Source organism: Sitophilus oryzae, unplaced genomic scaffold (assembly GCF_002938485.1).
Source record: "Sitophilus oryzae breed Bouriz unplaced genomic scaffold, Soryzae_2.0 scaffold_170_pilon_pilon, whole genome shotgun sequence".
Classification (NCBI taxonomy): Eukaryota; Metazoa; Arthropoda; class Insecta; order Coleoptera; family Curculionidae; genus Sitophilus; species Sitophilus oryzae.
The window spans coordinates 732,373-754,211 of record NW_022146402.1 but is presented as its reverse complement, the minus strand read 5'-3'; the positions used below and the strand labels follow the sequence as shown (position 1 = coordinate 754,211).

Genomic DNA, 21,839 nt, shown 5'->3' with positions numbered 1-21,839 from the left:
ACTGACTGCATTGATTAATAATAATTGTTCCAAATACTAAAAAACTGAATTTTGTATGGGTATTAGACAGTGTGATAAAAAGTAACACCTTAAAAATGATATTTCATTTTTTAATAAATCCTTATTTATAACAACAGAGACTTTAATTTTGATAACTTATTATTATATTGATTTCTGACTCAAATCCGCATTTATTTAGAATAATTTATTAACGAATACAATTAAGTATGTAATTAATTAGTATATGGGCCGAAATAATGGTGCTATATTTAATTAATGGTATACTCTTTTATAAAGATTTAAAGAGTTTTCTTTTTGCATACAACATTATTGTTTTTAGCAAAACGATAATATTACTAGAAAACAATATATGACATCAATATTCCATGGGTGTCAATAATAAAATGTCAATATTCCATAGGTATATTGATGAATGAGGTCTAAATTATAAGAAAATGCATTTTCTACAAAAACTTGAAGGGATAGGTAAAAATCGTATAATACAATTTGATAGACAATTAAATTGTGCATCTGATTCTCCTAAAATATACAGGGCGTTCCATTTAAATTAAACAAGTTATTGGCGTTTAAAGCTATAAATTATTTAAAATACATTTTTAGACACTCTGTATAAGGTAGTATTATTTTTATTATTGCAACACAATAACTGATCAATAAATAAACTTCAGTAAATATTAAGTATTAAAAACTTTGATAGCCTTGGAGAAATGAAGCCTTAAAATTTTTACTGCAATTTCACAAAATTGAAAATATTTCAAAAACGGTGAGGTTTAAGTGTAATAAACCTTAATCAAATTTACCTTTATTTTAATCGTAGAAACTAAAAATGTAATAATATACAGGGTGTTCCATTTAAAAAAATACAACTTTGATATTTTTTACTTATTTGGGACACTCTGTATCTTGTAAATTATTTTTAAATTGTACCTCTAATAGTCCTTCATCGAACCCAAAACTTGAAATTTGTAAAAACATAATCGTTTAGCTACAATACTCCGTGTCGTATATGGTGAACAACCCTGTATATACTTGCTCACTGTTGCCGGAATAAAAAAAAACAAAATCTGTTAACCCTAATGCCATTAATCACGACCAAATCAGAAATATTGCCCTTTTCTATTGACTCCATCATCATTTATCACCCTCTCGATTTTTACATAGTCCAACAACATGAACTGTAGAAATAAAATGCAGAAAAAAGGATAGAAATGGAAGGCGTGTTATATAGGCACTCACCTCGGCCGTAGTGGTTATTGTTGACAGCTGACGCTCCCATCGGCTTTTCCCTGCCCATCTCGTCTTCGCCGCTCATCGTGCCGTCCCTCGAACTTCTGTCGACGTCCATTGATGCGGCGCACTGTTGCCGATTTGGCAGTTTTGCACTAAATAGTCACGAAATTTGCACACGACGAAAAGTTGTATGAGTTTTCGGATTGTTTTGTTGTTCTATGAATTCCTCCGAACTTCTGTCTAATTTAGATGACGTTCACGATCTGAAACAACGAAACATTTTAACTATTGTGTAAAATAATAATTTTATACTATGACTTATACAGGGTGAGTCTTAAATGAGTGCAAATATTTTCAGGGCTGGTAGATCTCGATAAAAGAAACATATTTTCTCTTTGCCGCTTTTCCAAGAAGTCCAAAATAACCGAGTTATGTAAGTTTTAAAATTAAAAAAAAATTGCTTTTTTTTTGAAAAAAATTTGAGAGCCACCGGATTTTTTCCGCAATTTGTTCCTATCACGGGGGTGTCACTTGTATGGGAAAACAGGCAACAGTCAAATTTAAACGTGCCAGGACCAACGACAAAGAAAGCAACATCTGCCAGGCATTGGCTTTCTTTGTCACTCACATTGCTTAAATCAAAATTATGGCCATTTTGCCAACAAAGAAGGTGGCCGGGCTGTCCTGGCAAGTGATTTAAAACCTTTTTCCAGTCCAAAAACACTGAATATCCTTTTGATTGGCTAGGTAAATGCGGAACTGAATTTTCGAGCCATAATGAGCCGGGCTTTTTTCCGTCTCTACAATCGTAACCGACGCTGAAGAATCGACAATGCAAAATGCAAATAAAAGTGGATATTTTGCCCGTACTTCACGTTTGGCATGTTCGTACAATGAGCGGAATAAATAGGCACATTCGCCAAGCATATCACAGTAACAGTGTATTACTATGGATAACAACAGGGAGAGTATCCATAGATGTTTAGAAAAACAGAACTTGACATGAATAGAGATTGCTTTTCATTTTTTGTACTGTCATATTGACCAAAGAATTTTTTGCAGTTCATTATCTGAATAAAAATAAAATGGAATATTTATATTGAGCATTTATATTTCTTTATTGAATTAATATATATAATATTTTCTGAAATTCATATTTTTAAAGCATCAGCAACACGCTATATTATTTGAAAAATCTATCAATTTGTATTTTACAAAGGAATATTACACCTTGGCATTGTACTTACATCATATACGGCGTCCACGGGCAAGAGTGTTCTACCAGCGTTCTTTTCTCGAGAAAAATAATTTATAAACTTAGCAATGAGCTCTTGTACGTTTATGTTAAATCTTTGAGGTATTTTTGCAATAAAAAAAATTGAATTTTGTTTTACAGTAACAATCAAACTTTAATTTTCACATTGATCGATGTCCGTCAATAAAATTATAACCCCAAATCAAATGACAATGGCTATTACTAAAAAGATTCTTTGCTAAAAAGAATATGCAGTAATAAAAATGCCTGTAATTTACAAAAATGAATGTATGAAATTCATTTTAGCTTTTATTAATACTTGATTTAGGATGATTTTTATCAAAAACCAGAAAATCTGCCGTTTCCAGTCCAAACAAACCTAATGAAATTTTTTATAGAGCTGTTATTCTTGAAAAGCTTCCAAATGTTTTTTTTTAATACGTGACTTAATAAGATAACAGACCAGTATTTTTCTTCTCCATTTAGTAATTCTCTCTTCGGGGAGATTTATTATTTTATACTTTTACCAATAAGTTCACTTAAAATCTCTCCAAGGTCTAAATTATTGCCGGAAATTTTTCCAGTCCATGATCCCATGAAAATTATCACGTCACACGGACACTAAGGGTAATTTTCAAAGAAAAATATAAGGGTGAAAAATTCCTGGTTATTAATTCAGGCACGTAGGGAGATTTTGAAATAAAATTTTACACAAATTACACTTTTCCAAACTAGTATTTTCCAACGTCTAGAGAGAAATAGCTTGGCTGTAATTGTCAAAAATGCTTAAAACGTGATAACTTAAAGTGATATACAGGGTGTTTCAAAAAACATGTGCAATCTATCGTGGGGAAATTCCTCACCGGTGGGCGCGTATGATTTTTTGAAAAATATTCCAGTGATAACCCATATGCACGTCCCTGATGAAAAAAGCTATCGCTAAAGTACTTGGAAGAAAATTATAATAAATCGAAAGATTATTCAGATTTTAACACCCTGTAGCTACGAAACAAAGCAATATGTTGATATGAAAAATAAATCTTATTTTTACTTGAAGAATCTCCCAACAAGAGGTGGCACCTGTTTTTTGAAACACCCTATATAATGATATATGCCAAAAAAAAATCCTATGAGTTTTTATTTTCATGATGATATATCATTAAAAAGATTGACTGCTATAAAAATAATTAAAATTGAGAAAAATAATTTAATACCAGATCTTTCACCGTTACCTAAAAACAGTGTATCATGTACTAGAAGGTTATGCAATTGATATTTAAGAAATCATTTTTATAATTATAAAAAAATGATACTAAAAACTTTAGAGAAGAACCTAAAAGTAGGAAAAATGAATTATCTATACAGGGTGATTCACGTTAGACGTTTATGGAGAACCCGTGATAGGATTTTTTTGAAAATTTTGATTTTTGCATAAAGGCGCTTGCTCCATCAGTCTAAATTATTTTCAGCATTACAATTGCCCTTTCGTACTAAAAGTGGTAGCATCTTTGTTATTTTAAATAGAACACCCAGTATATTATTATATTTTTCGAAACTACTTCAATATCTTAACATTTTTCTATTATACTCACCTATACCAATCTCTAATAGTTTTCGAGATAAAAAATAAAACTTGATCTAGAATAAGCATTGGTTAAAAAGGTACGAAAGTACTACCATTGCACGCAGGCCGCTATCTCCCGTTCGGGACTTATTACCTTTATTATATACCTATACTGCAAGAAATTTGTTTTCTATTTTATAATTTGGCTTGCCTGAAAAAAAAAGCCTTTTACCATCCTTTTACTATCGATAGTGGCGCCCCGGTGGTACGAAAATACTACCATTGCACCCAGGCCGCTATCTCCCGTTCGGGACTTAATATCTAACCGACACTTTCCGACAAGTCGGAATTAACTATCTCTGCGCTGTGGTTGTCATTTTGTGGATCTGCCCAAACTCACCTGATGATGGAGTAGGGCTCCGAAACCGATAGTGAGAGCAGGTTGATCCACATTATTACAAACACAGCGCAGAATTAAATTTTTATATAAGCAGTTAAGTGGCAAGAATCCTTATATAATTTTAGTAAATTTATTGTGATATATAGTAGTTGGAACCTTAATCAAATAATAATAGTGACAAGTTACCATGTTCCTAATATGAAAACTACCCGAAATTCCTGTTTCAATTCGTCTTGGTGTCCAGGAAACTTTACAAACTGGCCGAATAATATTGTTAGCCGACAAGGTCCTTAAAGTTGGAGGACAGAAATAAATGTACGCTCTCAATTATAAGTTGGAGCGACAAAACACGTAACAGAATAGAGCAGTAAGCAAGAGGAATTTATTAACTGGAAAGGTAAAGTGACTCCTACGTTTGTTAGAGGACTTTTGCGGACAAGAGGGTTAATAAGTGAGATAATTTAACTGAATTATGGAGTTTCGCAATACATTTCATAATCACTTTATTATACAAGGTGTTTAACAAAACATGTGCCATCTCTCGTGGGGAAATTCCTCACGTAAAAATACGATTTATTATTCATATCAACGTAGATCCAATTCTGCTTTGTTTCGTAGCTACCGGGTGTTAAAGTCATAATTTTCTTCCAAGTACTTTTAGTGATTCGAATGAAATTTTCAGGGTAAAAGTTACTATAAGTGCTACATATTTTAATGCTAAAAAAGAAACACTAGAATATTTTTCAAAAAAAACATGTGCGCCACTGACGTTTTACTTTTGATATCAAAATTGTATAGGCGGTTTAATCTCTTGATAGGTTATCAAATTCGGCCTTCTTGATGAGATAAACGCTTTTTTATTAATCACATATTACATTAAAATAAAAATAAAATTAATAAATCATATATTTTAGTCCAACCTACAGCAATTTCAAATAAAAAATAATGTTATTTAAGATAATTACAAAAAACCTAATTTTAAAGTTTTAACATCCTGTAACCCTAAAATCCATTTCCATACCCATGTTTATAGGAACTTTTTTTCGTATTTTATGATGAAGAATCAACGAGTACTTATTTAAAACTTTCGCAAGTTAATGATATTAATTTTTTTTAAAGGTTGCTATTAGACTTGGATCAAGGCAAATTAATAAAATTGCGTTTATCTCATCAAGGAGGCCGAAATCGAGAAAATATGAAGAGACAACTTTTAATCAGCATTAAACTGCTTACACTATTTTGCTAATAAGAGAAAAAAAAGTGAGCAGTCAGTGGCATACATGTTTTTTTTTCTCAACATTTTATTCGAAACGCTAAAAGTAAAAAGAAGAAAATTACAATAAATCAAAAAATATTAAAACTTTAATACCCTGTGTTTTTATTTTGTTAGAGAGTTATCCCGTGGTCTAAAAGGAATTTTTAAAAATGTCAATCATAAACTTGTGTATAGTGCTAATAATAAATTACAACAATTATTAGGTAATCCAAAGGATAAAACACCTCCACTGGAAAGGTCGGGTATTTATGAAATTTCTTGTAAAGATTGTAATCAGAAATATGTTGGGCAAACTAGAAGATCAATATTAACTAGATTTAAAGAACATTTAGCTCAGATAAGATATGGTAGACCGGATAAATCTTGCGTTGCCCAACATATTGTTGATAAAGAACATTGTATAAATCTTAATAATTTAAAATTAATTAAACAAGTCTCAAATTACAGGCAATTAGATGCATATGAAAGCATCAGAATTAATAAATGTAAAGATAGTATGAACAGAGACAACGGTCCAATTCCTTCAAGTTCTTTGTTCCTATTACTCTAGTGGCGGAAATCTAACTGTTACGCTCAGTGGGCTCTGACTCGGTTGTGCTAGATTTTGCCACGCCCACTCGGTGCCCACTGAGCGAGTATATAAACGCTCAACTTGTAGATTGTACTTTAGTTTATAATCATCTGCTGATGGTGCTAACATGGTTAGCGAAACGCGCGGCCAGTGTAAAAGTAAAAGTGTTTTGGTGTATTGTGGTGATTTAGTGTTTTTATTTTGCTGTGTAACACCAAAGGTTCCAACCCTCAACTGTAATATGGTGTATTTGAAATTAAAACTTGCGGTTTGTATCAAGTAAATGTGTGGTATCAAATTATTCCCAAATATGCTAATGAGCCACCCTCGTTCCATTTGAAAAAATTGAGATATGATTAAAAATACGATTTGGGCATCTTTTAACCGGCCAGGATAAGACACTGAAAACATTAAACGATCAAATCTATTTTTCCAAGAGTCTTTGATTAAAAATTAGTGTTTTAACATAGCCATGGCACTCTAGATTGAAATTTAAAATTCAATTTCGTTTTAAGCGAAAATGTCAAAAGTTGACATATGATAATGTCATTATATTCAGAATGTCATTTTCTATTGAATAAAGTAAAAAAAAAATACAGAGGGTGCCATTTAAAAATCAGAAGTTGTAGTCATTTCCGGTGAAACAGGAAGTGACCGAAAACAATTGAATACGTCAATCAACCCTAATTTATGTCATATACTAACCTACCAAATCTCGTTTTTTATCTGAAGAAATAAAAAGTTATAGGGGTGAGCCACTTTTGAGACGCACCCGGTATAAACGCTAAAATTGTATTTTTTAGATTAGTCTTAATCATCTGCTGATTATGCTAACATGGTTAGCGAAACGCGCGTCCAGTGTAAAAGTAAAAGTGTGTTGGTGTATTGTGGTGATTTAGTGTTTTATTTTGCTGTGAAGAATCTCCCCACGAGAGATGACACATATTTTTTGAAACACCCTGTACACTGATTATTTACGATATCCTCCGATGGTGAAGAATGCGCCAAGCCTGTATAGAAAGCTAGTTAAATATAAACTAAGGTAAAAAGTAGCTTGTGTAAACACATCATAGGAATTTAATATCTACCTTCGCGCAAGGAACTTCCCCTAGGAGATGCAAGACCTTGTCGTTGGTGGGGAAGCTCCTTGTCAGGTGCAGGCGGAATCTCTTCTAGCACTTTGGCTCGGTCCAAGAAGCATCTCACTCATTGTCTTGTCTCTGGCTGTAGTGGCCAGGGAATTGCACCAAGACATTTAAACCAGGCACCTTCTACTGTCTGTGGTCAAGTCTCGCGGGTAGAGGGTGTGGGGGGGTCTTGGCTTAACCGCCTGGACCAAGAGGAGACAACCTCACCAAAAACCTAAATCCTACGATGGCGGGGCCAGGTCAAAGGGATGCGTGGCTAGATAGAGGACTAGCCATTACTGGTTTCAACCTTGGGGCATCAGGGGGCACCCCATTGTATTTACCCCTTACTTCTACATGCGGGGCTCTGTAGAATTGGACTGACTATCCCTAGCGCTGGCCTCTGTGGAGCCGTCTCAGATACTGGCTTTTCTTAAAGCCCTGAGACTGTATGATGAGTTATAACTCGTTATAACTCAAGAAAGGGGAACACACAATAGATCTATAAGGTCGCGGTGATTAACTCCCCTTCTAAACATTCTACATTCTACATTCGCGCAAGGAAATGGTCACATAACCACTAACTGCATTAATTACGTACCCAATCGATAGCCGACTAGTGAAGAGCCACTCGTCCAAAGACAGAAAATATCAATTAGGAGTTGAAAAGGCAATGAAAATAGAGGACAGGGCTTAAGTTAATTAAAACTGGGTTATGTACACGCCGCGCCATAGAGCCAAAGGAATAAAAAATATATGAGCTGAATGTTAGATAAGAGACACTTTGAAGAGTAGAGCAGACATTTATCGTTAAAGTGTAACCAGTTTACATATAAAAAAGCGAATAAAATAAGTTAATATAGATATTATTTTAAAAGATATACAAATTGTTCGTTGTTGTTCCTCGCCTGGTGTTAATTTATTTATAAAGAATTTCCATTAACATACAAACTGGATACAATTTTCTCACATTTATGTCAGCATGAGCAAAAAAATATAGCGATATTATTATATAACTTGGTAATATTTGAGGAGTAGTTTCATCTCGTTGGAGTTCGACTTTCGAAAAATCTGTTTGCCAAAAATAAGCTTTTTACGTCAAGCAGTTTAAGCAGAATCGTGGTTAATCAATTATCCAACTTTTTGGAACACCCTGTATGATTTTTTACAAAATTTCAAAATATGTAAAAAACAAAATAAATTATGCGTGTCCAAGCGTTTTCCCGAAAGACTAACCGTTTTTTAAATAACAAATATTGTAATATTTGAGGGGCGTTTTCACCCTCTTGGATTTTTGACAGTCAATCCGTTTACCAAAAATCAGCTTTAAACGTCAGGCAGTTTAAGCAGAATCGTGATTAATCAATGGTCATATTTTATGAAACACCCTGTATAAACTTTTTTAAAATCTTAAAATATGTATATATACACTGCTGGCAAAGGAACATTAGCAATAGGAGGTTTTCAATGCGATAAAAAAAGATGGTAAGGCTGCAAAATACACTGCAGTGCAACAGAGACGGATAAAGTGTCTTTTCCCTACCATCGTATAGGGGAAGTGATCATAGAAGTGATACGACGAGAGAGCCTCTGCGAGAGGGGGCGCCGGGCGGGTCTTTAAGACGCTTGTGTGGGGGCTACTGCCTTCTAATAGAATAGCATCGAAAAAAATAGAAACAGGACGGACAGTGTTGCCATTCTATTAAATCGAAATTATGTTGGCTTATCCCAAATCCCAAATCTTCTAATCCCATTATCTTGCCTGCTTAATGAAATATTAAATAAAGGACGAAACAATTTTAAAAATGTTTTCTCTAGGCACATAACTTCTTTCTAAAACGAAAAGTAACATGTAAAACTTTGAAATCATTTCTGAAATAGCAAGTGCAATTCTATGAAATGGCAATACTGTACGATCTTCCTAGCAGTCGCTCCGACACCGTCGGTCGGCGGCAGCGGTGGCAAAGGAATTAGGCCGAAAAAACTTTATAAAGGAATAGCCGAACAGGGTTGCCGGGTTTGTTAGATTATAATTCCATACGAGAACAAAATTCTCGGTAGATCTTCAACAAAAATCAAAAGTACAGAAACCAAATAAAATATAATATTTAAGTCCAAAATTAGCATTCCTATGTGTCGTAATAATAGATCACTCAAATAAAATACAAATATAATAAATATAACAAGAATTAGAAATAGCTAGGTATATTATTTGATATTAAAAAAAATATTGAATTAAATAATATTAATATATCGAGATTAATATATTAATAAAACATATAAAACTACAACAAGTATAGATAGCAGTCACAAATTAATGTAGCAGTCACTCTTTACCTTTGTACAAATTTTTATCAGTGATATCTAAAATTAATTTCATTTCAATGGGAAAGCTGTAGCAACTCTCAACTCTTTTTTCATATTAATATATTTTTTGACAGGAAAATCACTAAAATATTTATCCGAATTTAGGTTGTTTCTTAACTTAAATTTTATTTTTTGTTTACATTTTTTTGGGGAAAATATGGGTTCAACTTTAGTAGATGAATGAAACAAAATCTTTTCAAAAGATATCAACTTATACCGCGCCTAATAAGGAGTAATAAGGATTTTTAGGAATATCTTTGTAACTCTGCAACTAGACAGAACGATGACCTGTATGTGTGTTATTACTAAATAAAATTTAATGAAACAATAGTAAAGTCAGATTATATAGATTCCAACACGGCAGTCGCTTAATTTTTAGTCAAATAAGTCAGCTTTTTAAAAGTGCTTCTATTGTAAAAACTAAGGACGCAGTTGAACATATCGTTATATTTTTCTTTAAATCGGTAGATCGGTAGCTTATAGACGAAACCGGTAGACCTGGCAACTCTGTGATGAACTGACGGGAGACGGAATAGCGAATTGCGGAGGCGCGGGAAGGGAAATAAAATAATGGCGATAAATAAAGGGCAGGGGGATGGGTATCATGAGTGATGGGAGGTGGCCGAATTTCCAAAATTTGTTATCTTATTGGAGTTTGTCTAAGTAGACAGTCGTAGTGGAAGTGGAAACGGGGAAGTTGTTGTCCATCTCTGTTTAAGCATAGACTTTTTATAGGCGTTTCATTCCAATGCATGTAATTCCTATGCCTAGAGATCCATTGCCGGGCCTGTATACAGGGTTGTTCACCACATACGACACGGAGTATTGTAGCTAAACGATTATATTTTTACAAATTTTAAGTTTTGGGTTCGATGAAGGACTATTAGAGGTACAATTTAAAAATAATTTACAAGATACAGAGTGTCCCAAATAAGTAAAAAATATCAAAGTTATTTTTACGTGGAACACCCTGTATATAAAAAAAAAAAAAAAAAAAACAAGCGAAATTGGGGGCGCTAGTAGCAGTAGACTTGTCAACAGTGTCAAATTTAAACGTCAATTTCACTTTCCAATATTTAGCAAGGCGCTCGCACTTCTTCTTGTGTATGTGTTTTGTGGTCGGTACCGTGCGCTCGCACGATACACATGTTTGTGTCGTAATCCTAAGTACTAAAATGTAATAAAGAAGTTATGAGGGAAATCCAGTGTTTTATTTGAAAATACAAGATCTATTGTTTACACTAGTTTTGTACCTTTTGTTAACATTTTAATACGTTTTTTTCGTAATTAATTAGGATGATACACCATAGGCGTAGTCAAAACAATTATCAAAAAATATAAATATTGCTTCAAACAGCTAGGTTAAGAAAAATATGTGCTACGGCACTGTTTGGTGATATCGTCACAATTTGCTCTCGGGTGTTATTTGTCCTTGGATTCTTTAGTCATTGATTTTGTTAAAGTTTGATGCCCCCTAGCGGACAAATGAAGCACTTTTGTATAGAGGTAAATTTGGTCCAATAAAACTTATTTTGATTCCAAAAGTACGTAGTAATTAAATGTCCACGGTGTATGGGAACACCCGGTACATTTTACATAAAAAAATATTCTGGTATTTATTATTCATTTACAGTTCAGTCAAAATACATACACAAATTGGAGAAACAAAATCATAGAGTTTTAGGAATCGTTTTAAAATTTTCGGTCAAATTAAAAAACCTTAAGTTTATTAAAAAAAAAAGGATTTTCGCAAATCTAAAATTTGTCTATATTGATTTTTGCAAATCTAAATTTTGTCTACATTCATGGGACACAATAAAGACCGTACAGCTGCTACACACAAACAAGTCATAGGTTTGAAGTTCATGTATGTATTCGCAATTCTTTTTAATTATTTATTTGGATAAAGCTGATACATAAAAAAAATTATAAATAAGATTTACCTTCAACGATTCCATCTTTGCACATTAAAGACTTCTCCAGCATCAATTTTTGCTCAAACGTGTACTCTAGGCGAGTTTGCAGTGTCAGTATTTCCGACTCCAAATTCTTAACTATCTTAAATGCCGTCGCCTGATTTTCGAGTGATCGCTCGATATCCGATTCCTTTTGAGCGTCTCGTTTTTCAGCGGAATATTTCATGGACTCGTGGAATTTCTCTTTGGTCGATATCAAATTTTGCTGCATTTGTTGCAATTTTTCCTCATAAGATTGTTTAATCTATGAAGATATATTTTTATTTTTATCCAGAAACGATCAACTTAACTTAAAATTAATTATATTATTGAGGCACCTTAAAATTTTCTTGAATTTTAAAGTCTAATATATCTGGTTCTAGTAGGCCGATTTTCCAGAGTTTCAAAGCAGTTCATAGCTAAATTATTTGACTTTTTAGTAGGTATCTCTTTCTTAATTAAAAATGAAAGTTTCCATCTGTCAATTATTCCCCATAATTGACAGATGGAAACTTTCATTTTTAATTAAGAAAGAGATACCTACTAAAAAGTCAAATAATTTAGCTATGAACTGCTTTGAAACTCTGGAAAATTGGTATCTCTTTCTTAATTAAAAATGAAAGTTTCCATCTGTCAATTATGGGGAGGGGCAAAAAATGTTGTTATTTTGGTTATTAAACATCCAGTGGAATCGATTAACAAAGTAAGGAACATAAAAGCCACTTTATCATGAAGGTGCATCTTTTCTCTATAGTTTGAATTTTGATTCTTCTCAATAGCCAGTTTTTAGCCGACCATACCAACAGGTATGGTAGGCTATTAAGATCGACAAAAAAAAGTTTTTTAATTTCACTCAAAATGAGTTATTTGGGTCATAAATGACCTAAATACAAAATATTTTCATGGTGTCTGTCTGTCCGTCTGTAACACGATAACTCAAAAACCGCTAAACCGATTTTAACCAAATTTGGCACAAAAATACTGTGGCACCCGAGAATCTGGCCATTAGTTGTTGGTGGGGGTGGGGGGTTGGTAAGGGGGTATGGGAGGGGGTTAAAAATTTAAAAAAATCGTAACTCCAAAATTACAGTAGCCAGCGAAACGCGGTTTTCAATTTAAGATTAGGAATAATATTTGCAACAAAATTTGTAATAACATCAAAATCAGTCAAAGTCGCAGTTTTTGAAATAAAAAAAAATTGGAAAAATTCCTTTACTTTGAAACTAAAAGAACTGCCTACCAACTTTTTATTAACATATTTTAGTATGGGCGGCTATACGTGCCTCCCGGCGCCAATTTTTTTGTTTGAGATATTTGATTTTGAAGAGGACAGCTTGATTTACAATTGTAATTTTAGCATTCAAAGCATTTGGTCCTAACTAACACACCTATGAAATAATGTTTATTGTTTTTGTAAAATCACTGTCATTAAAAAGTCATATTAATATGTATTAACTTAGTTCTGGTTTTTCCATTACCGATTCTGAACCTTCCTAGAGCATTACAGCGCTTGCGCAGATGAAAAAATTGCTGCACACGCGTATCATAGTTCTTTCTAGGACAGTTTAGAATGGAATTCACACCTATTGTTTGTTGGCAGTTACTCTAGCAAAGATGGTTTTAAATCCAGAAGTTGTATCGGGCTATTGTTGCCTAAGATTGTTGCTTTAATTGAACATGGTAGAGATCAACTTCTGGACTTTAGAACCATCTCTTCTAGAGCAACTGCCAATAAACAATAATAATAGTTTTCAATGACGGTGACATTAGAAAAACAATAAAACTATTTCACAGATTGTGTTCGTTAATGTTTTCTTCAAAAGCGAATATCACCAACATAGAGAGCTATGAGCTATGAGATTAATTAAAAAACAGACTAGAAAGAAAAAATGCACCTTGGTGATCAAATGGTTTTTAAAATTCCTTACTTTGCTAATTTTGAGTTTGGTGGAGTTAAGCCTTAGCCTCCTTAGCTTCCCCCCTAGTTGCGCCACTGCTAACCGACAAAAATGCTTAACATTTCAGAAGGTAACTTGGTTTCCATTTGGATTCGCAGTGGTATTTAATTATTATTAAAAAATAGGTAGGTGCCCGGTGGCGTAGAGGTACTGCTCTCTTCTACCAATTCAAAGGTTGTGGGTTCGAATCCCACAGCCGGCGTTTCATCAGCCGACTATTTTTAATAAAATAAAAATAGTTTGGGTACCTAGGATGACTCAGCCTTAAATGAGTAGTTGTGATTCACAATCCTGAGGTAATAATAGGCGGTTGAAGCGTAATGCTAGCCACATTACCTTGCTTGTATACCGAACGGCTCTAGTATGGCAAGCTGTACCTTGCTACTCCTAAGGCGTTAAAAGTAGTGATGGGAAAAACCGATTAATTTCAATAATCGAGTACTGGAGTATCAAGCGATTGCAATAACCGAGTGATCACTCGATCGATATATCACTCGTATTTAAAAATACGATTTTCACCCGTCGCATGTTGTAAGTACTCGTTAACGCCAAGCGCCAAGCAGTTAGTTGCGTGCGCAGGGCACATATTCTTTCGGTAAGGAACGGCAAGTAGTAAGCAGCGGGCGATTCGCTTGATCGGTTGATTTAGTTTATTTCGAAGCATTGTCGATGTAGGTCGTAAAATTTTGTCCCTCAGATACGCAACGGATAAATATACCGGGTGTGTCTCAAAAGTGGCTCACCCCTATAACTTCTTTATTTTTTCAGATAAAACAACGAGATTTGGTATGTTAGTATATGATATAAATTAGGATTGATTGACATATTCTATTGTTTTCGGTCACTTCCGGTTTCAGCGGAAATGACTACAACTTATGATTTTTAAATGGCACCCTCGGCATTTTTTTACTTTATTCGGTAGAAAATGACACTCTGAATAGAATGACATATCACATGTCAACTTTTGACATTTTCACATATGGTTTATTTGAAATTGTAACATGCGGTTCATAACGACAATTTGACTCGAAGTACCAAGTGTGTGGTATCAAATTATTCGTAAAAAAAATCTTTTTCGAAATATGCTAATGAGCCACCCTAATGAAAAAAAATACGATTTGGGCATCTTTTAACCGACCAGGACAAGACACTAAAAACATTAGACGATCAAATGTATTTTCCAAGGCTCCTTGATTAAAAATTAGTGTTTTTAACACAGACATGACACTCTAGATTGAGATTTAAAATACAATTTTTTATTAAGCGAGAATGTCAAAAGTTGACATATGATACGTCTTTCTATTTAGAATGTCATTTTCTATCGAATAAATTAAAAAAATACCGAGGGTGCCATTTAAAAATCAAAAATTGTAGTCATTTCCGGTGAAACAGGAAGTGACAGAAAACAATTGAATACGTCAATAAATCCTAATTTATGTGATATATTAACATACCAAATCTCATTTTTTTATCTAAAAAAAATAAAAAAGTTATAGGGGTGAGCCACTTTTGAGAAGCACCCGGTATATACGGCGTCGTATAAATTTGCTACCTGCAATATATGTAGAAAATTCGCTCGGCTTTTTATCGAGTATGTCACATTAAAATCGGATTTCAATTTATTTCATTCTAGGATCGCTTGCGTTCGTCGCTTGGTACTCGTCACTTGCATCGCTCGTTCATAATCGAGCGATGTCGGTTATTTCAATAATCGGGTACTCGAGCGAATTTTCGCTCGAGTTATCCCATCACTAGTTAAAAGCTATATACGGGAGATATTATTATATATTAAAAAACAACTATTTTATTTTGTAGACTTATTTCCAGTGGCGAAAAATCAGAATCTTTTCCAGAAATGAACCCGCCACAAGGGTACCTATAGACGTTATTTTTTTTTCTTGTTTTCTAAAACCACTCTACGGGGTGTTTCAAACTTTTGTCAACATATTAACATTTTTTTCCCTCGTAACTTCATTTTTAAATTTAAGATGAAATAATTTAGCTAAAAATTGATTAAAAAATCGGCCCACTATAACAAGAATATTGAACTTTAAAAATCATGAAAATTCTAAGTTGTCATGATTCTGAGAGTTATGTTTATCATTTAAATTTTTTAATTCACAGATAAATTGTATTTTCTGACTTTTTTAAGACGTTGTCTGTCGAAAACTTGCCTGACTCTGGACACTATATTTATGTACCTACCTTTTCTATTTCAGGCTTTGTCATATAATCATCTTGTCCCAGACTGATCATTCTAGCCTTATCTTCTAATATCTCAATAGTTTTAGCGCTATTCTGCCATAATTTCATGACAGTATTCTTCTCCGTTAATAGCTCATCGATTCGTCCTTTCAGATTAGCAATTATATTTTCGTAATCCTCATTCACCTTCACTTTTAGACTACATTCCGTATTCAAGAGTTTTTTCAAAGTATCGGACAATTTCTTATTTTCTTCAATAACCGATGAGAATTCTTTCTTTAAAATGGCGTGGCTGTTCTAAAAAATGTTGCTTGAAGTTGCAGTTCTGAATAAGTAAGTGTCCGACATTTCAGAGGATGAATTTTCAAGTATTTTTAAGATAAAAAGTTGATTTGGTTAGGTTAGGTTAGGATACAGAGTGTTAAAATTTTAAGAAAAAAATCGTTTTTTCATAATATGAATACCACTCCAATATATTTTTTCTTATGGAACACCCGGTATTTTATTTCATTTTTGGATTCTTGGGCCCAAAAAAATATGATATAAAAAAGATATTTATTATAAGGGTTAAATATGTTTAAAATCTTTGGTTTTAGAGATATTTAAAGATATTTATATTTGCATGCTACAATAGAATAGATTATTAACACCCTGTACATTACTTTTCAGAATTTATTCTTGTGCTGAGTTTAAAGGTAGAGAAATAAACTTTATAGAAAAATGTTATTGCTTCCTTAAATATATACAGGGGTATCAAAAAATGCTGGTTTATTATAAATATTTATTTTACATAAAAACCTCGTTATTTCGAACGCAACGCGTATTTTTTTTAAAATAAGTCGCAGCAGATTTAAATGCTCTTTCAAACTATATTAGGGTTTCCTATACCTATCTGGCTCAGATTTTGAATAAAAAGCCATTTTTCAGTAAAATTGTAATCAAGATGGCTAGTGTCGTCATGGCAAGTTTCTAGTGATAGTAGCTATTATCAAAAACGAAATTAGTTTATGGACTTATTTAAATTTCAACCAGTTTACTTTTATTTAATTTACCTGCAATAGTTTAATAAATTTATTAAATAATAATTATTAATTTATTAAATCTTGATAGAATATTTACCTATTTAATAAATAAATATTATTTATTAAATAGGTGTTTATCATTCTATCAAGAAAAACGAAGAAGTAGTTCTTTAAATTATTTTACAATGACTTGTAGATATATGGATTTTCTATAAAAGAGCCAATTGCGGAAAATTATTAATTTTCTTCACTTCTAACGACGGGTTTCTGCTTAATAGGTTTTTTTTAACCACGACACTCTGCGAAATAGGACAAGTAGTTTTTCAAAGAAACGCTTATCAGGAAGATTCCTATTTGAATATTTTTGAGCATAAGCCCTTGAGACCAAGAAGTAATTTTCCTCACAAAATAATATCACTAGTAGCATACCTATTCGTTCCGCCAGCAGATACTGCTGTATTTTTCTTGATAAAATAATGAATACTTACTTATTAAACTATTGTAGGTAAATTTAAGTAAACTGTTATAAATTATAAATAATAATGTCCATAAACTAATGTCGACTTTGAAAATAGTTACTGTCACTAGAAAATTGCCATGGCGACACCAGCCCTCTTGATTGCAATTTTATTTAAAAATCGTTTTTTATTCAAAATCATAGCTAGATAGGTATAGGAAACCCTAATATAGTTTGAAAGAGCATTTGAATATGCTTCGATTTATTTAAAAAAAATACAGGGTAATAGATCAGCAACTTTTGATAGCCCTATATAAATTTAAAGAACCAACACCATTCTTAAGTAAAGTTTATTTCTCTACCTTTAAACTCAGCATAAGAATTAATTCTGAAAAGTAATGTACAGGGTGTTAATAGTCTATTCTATTGTAGCATGCAAATTTAAATATCTTAAAAACTAAAGATTTTAAACATATTTAACCCTTATAATAAATGCCTTTTTTGGGACCAAGAATCCAAAAATGAAATATAATACCGGGTGTTCCATAAAAAAATATAACTTTGGTATGAATCTTAGTTCTGAAACACCCTGTATATTTCAAAATAATTTTAAATTGTGCACATTGTCTCCCCCCATATACCCATAAAATATTTTGTTTCTACATCTTTCTGTTTTCGTATAATCAACTGAAGCGAATGAGGTGCGCTACACTGTATTATACGAAATTCAAATAATCACTTTTTTGGCAGAAGGAAATAAAATTGTTCGATTGTTTGACACTTAATGTCAAAGGAAGGCACATAAATCATAGCACATAAATTCAAGAAAAATTTATCTAAGAAAGTTGCTGCCAACTTCCTTATTTATATTGAAAATATTTATAATTGATAGATCTAATTGTGAAACAATGATGAGCAAAAACTCTCCGATCTAGATATTGTAGTTCTTCTATCTAAACTTTTAATGCACGCTCAGACTGGGACACCCTGTATACCCAGTGTCTAAATACAGGGTATATTTGAATTTAGGTAAATACCATTATATCCAGTATATTATACCCAAATATACTTACTTCGTTAATTAAAGGTACTCTTTACAAATTTTAACGATTTGTTATTCAATACATAATATTAAAAATACTTCAAAATCACCCTGTGAAATATCAGACACTTATTTAGAAACATCCTGCAGATATACTCACTTTTAAAGAATTTAGTTCTTCGTTTAGATCTTTTATATCTCCGTCATAATTTTCTAATTCCATATTTCTTAAAATTAATACATCAGCTGCAAACTCAAAGGAATTATTTAAAAATGTTAAATATACTTACAAAATATTTATTTGGTTTTCCATTTATTGTCACCTTTAGAATTTGTAGTCGATTTACAGACATTTATGAATTAAAATTATTTGTAATCGTTGCTTGACTACAGTAATACCTATATCAAAATAATTATATTGGTTATAAACATTTAAAATAAAGTTCCTAAAATAGCTCTTTGTGTTTTTTAAAAGACATTTATTTATTTGTCAATGCATTTTCGAGGTAACTTTGGTGACTATTTGTTTGTGTTTACAACAAAAATATATTAAAACATAAAACCCTTAGCAACCCTATCGACCAACATTCCTAACGTAATCAATACCCCCATTTTTTGTCGTTATAAATTTATTTATCGATTCAAATTAGACAGAAAAGAAACAGGCGAATTTAAAATTTATATTTATCGCGAATCTAATATAAAGGTTAAACTATTATGGTGAATAAATATTTTTAGCTATATTATAAACTTTTTTATCCATTTATTGCAATGAAAATGGATTTGTTTTCTTTGCTTAATATATCAACTATAATTTTTAACAATTTTTATTATGTAATTTTAAAGTATATTTTGTTGTCAACTTTTGGATGGCAATCCAAAAAAATAATGTTTTTCTTTGCCGGATCATACTACTACTACTGCCATTGCTCGCTGACGAGTATTTGACACGCATCAGAAGATGGTTACGCAAGGTGTTTTCTTTCAAGAGCTTTTCTGTAACTGAAAAGCCCAATACGTGGTGTTATCTCCCTGAGTTTACAATTCTCCATTGCGTTCTATTCTGCGCTGCTTTCTCCCACGGATTCTGCATACTTACACCCTTAAAGTTTTCATGAAAAATATACTTGTACCTTTTGAGTTATCACCCGGTTTCCTCTTACCGTCAACAAGCTCATCTCTACGATGAGAGAAGATATTTCGGTAGGCGGTGTTCTTGCATCCTGCGTATGTGACCAGCCCATCTTAAGCGGGATTTAGTAATCAGGACTTCAGCGCTCTTGCAGCTAGCTTTTTCAAGGACTGATATTTTTCTATATAATTATTTCTATAATCCTAGATATTCATTTACCGATAAATACCGTATGATCGAAAAAAATGGCGTCCAGTTGGCTGGGAAATAACGATCGATGACATTTGCCAAATAAAATGACAGCGATTTTTGTTTCATAGCCATCGCTGACGCCGTTTTTTTTTCGATCATACGGTAGGTACTATTTTACACTTAAATTACGCTTTTTTAATTACCTATAATAAGTATGTTTTAAATACTGTATGATAAAAAAACGGCGTCAAACACGGTTAGGGAATGATAATTTCACAAGCATACACGGTTTTGGACCTGAGCAACTAAAAGCAATTTCTAAGATAATTTTTGAGGCTGTATCCAAATCAGCAGTCCATTTTTTAAGATTCTTCTAGTTTTCGAAATATTCAATAAATTCATTATTTTACTATTTTTTACCGTTAACGGTAATTTATTTTATTAAACAATATAAATCAGAAATGAACAGAGGTTGAACTGAGTCTTTTATACTGCTTGGGATCTGTTTCACGGATTAGGGCCCAACAGTAATCGCTCATCATGCCTTCGTCCCAAAATCCTTGGTATCGCCTTTCGATTTTCGGTATATCTTGGTGTAGCCGCTCTCCTTGCTCGTCGCTCGTGTCGCCCAAGTTTTGTGGAAAAAAATCAAGATGTGAATGCAGAAAATATGTCTTGAGAGACATTCGAGCTCCAATCTTGTGGTAATTTTGCAACAAATTGTCGATTACTTGCTTGTAATCCGGTGATTCATGATTACCGAGAAAGTTGTGAACAACACTTTGAAATGATGCCCATGCTGCTGCCTCATCAAGCGTTAAACATTTTGTAAACGTTGTGTCAGATATTAGTTTTCGAATATCAGGTCCGACAAATATTCCTTCTTTGATTTTTGCGTATGACAGTTTTGGAAACAACTTGGTTATGTACTGGAAAGTCGGTCCTTCGCGATTGAGGCTTTGAATCGACTTTGCAACGTTCTCTCTGCATTTTCACACGTTCCGCAGCACAATCATAATACAAATCCAAATGTTGTTGAATGCAACGTCGTCAACTGACCGTGCGTCAACTACCCGTTATAAGATCGCAGTGGTACTGCCATGCGCGAACACGAAAACTAGAGCCAATCTTGACAAACGGATTGAAGATTTGAGTTCAAGGCAACAAATAACGTTAAGAATAGTGATGGGTTGTTATTTAACTATCTGTTATTTTATAACAATTATTTATAAATAACATAACGCAACCGTTACTACTTCTAAAAAATAACAGATATAAAATAACAACACGTAGAGATCGGCCGCTCGTGAAACGAAAAACGAAGTCGGCGCTCTGCACCGCTACGAAATTTTATGCTGCTCGAAGCAATTCCAAAAAACAACTAGTATGGATGGAAAACATGTTATTTCGTCAACCATCGATACAGGCGGCGAGACAACGGAGTGGGGAATGCGCTACGGCGAACGTAGCTGCTTCGGTCGATGCCGTTGATGGTCGTATCGGGCTTACAACAGCTTAAAAATAATAGGATATAAAAGAAGCACGTTATTTGAAACAGTTGCGGGCATAACGCCTGGCGGCCGAGATAACAGGAGTGGGAAAGGAACGCTGCTGCATCGGTCCATTGTCGATGGAGGCTCGCAACGGGTTGGAGAAGCAGTCATTTTAGATACGTTATTTTTCAACCTGTTACGAGCATAACAAGGCGGCGGTCGAGATAATCGGAGCGGGAAAGGAACGCTACTGCATTGGTCGATTGTCGATGGAGGTTCGAAACAGATTGGAGAATAACGCATCAGTTGTTTTAGATACATTGTTTTTCAACCTGTTACGAGCATAACGGGCGGAGGTCGAGATATTATGGCGCTGTATGTTTCAGTACTTACTTATTAAGTTTCAATATTTAGGTATTTATTTATTCTGAAAAATTTTCAGAATAATATTTTAAGATTTTTTAAAAATGTATACAGGGTGTTTTTAAAAATCTGGTCATTGATTAATCACGATCCTGCTTAAAACCCGTGACGTAAAAAGCTGATTTTTGGAAAACGGATTTACTTTAGGG

General features: G+C 33.1%; 1 protein-coding gene across 1 annotated transcript; it reads right to left on the bottom strand.

Moving 5' to 3' along the window:
* Positions 1 to 11,737: 11,737 nt before the first annotated feature.
* On the bottom strand, positions 11,738 to 18,973 carry LOC115881256 (chromosome partition protein Smc-like). Its single transcript, XM_030898673.1, has 4 exons — positions 18,741 to 18,973; positions 18,611 to 18,677; positions 15,930 to 16,226; positions 11,738 to 12,031 (listed from the first exon to the last, which is right to left on the bottom strand). Exons 1-4 carry the CDS (start codon positions 18,761 to 18,763, stop codon positions 11,738 to 11,740), a joined length of 681 nt encoding a protein of 226 aa, XP_030754533.1. The 5' UTR covers positions 18,764 to 18,973.
* Positions 18,974 to 21,839: the final 2,866 nt, after the last annotated feature.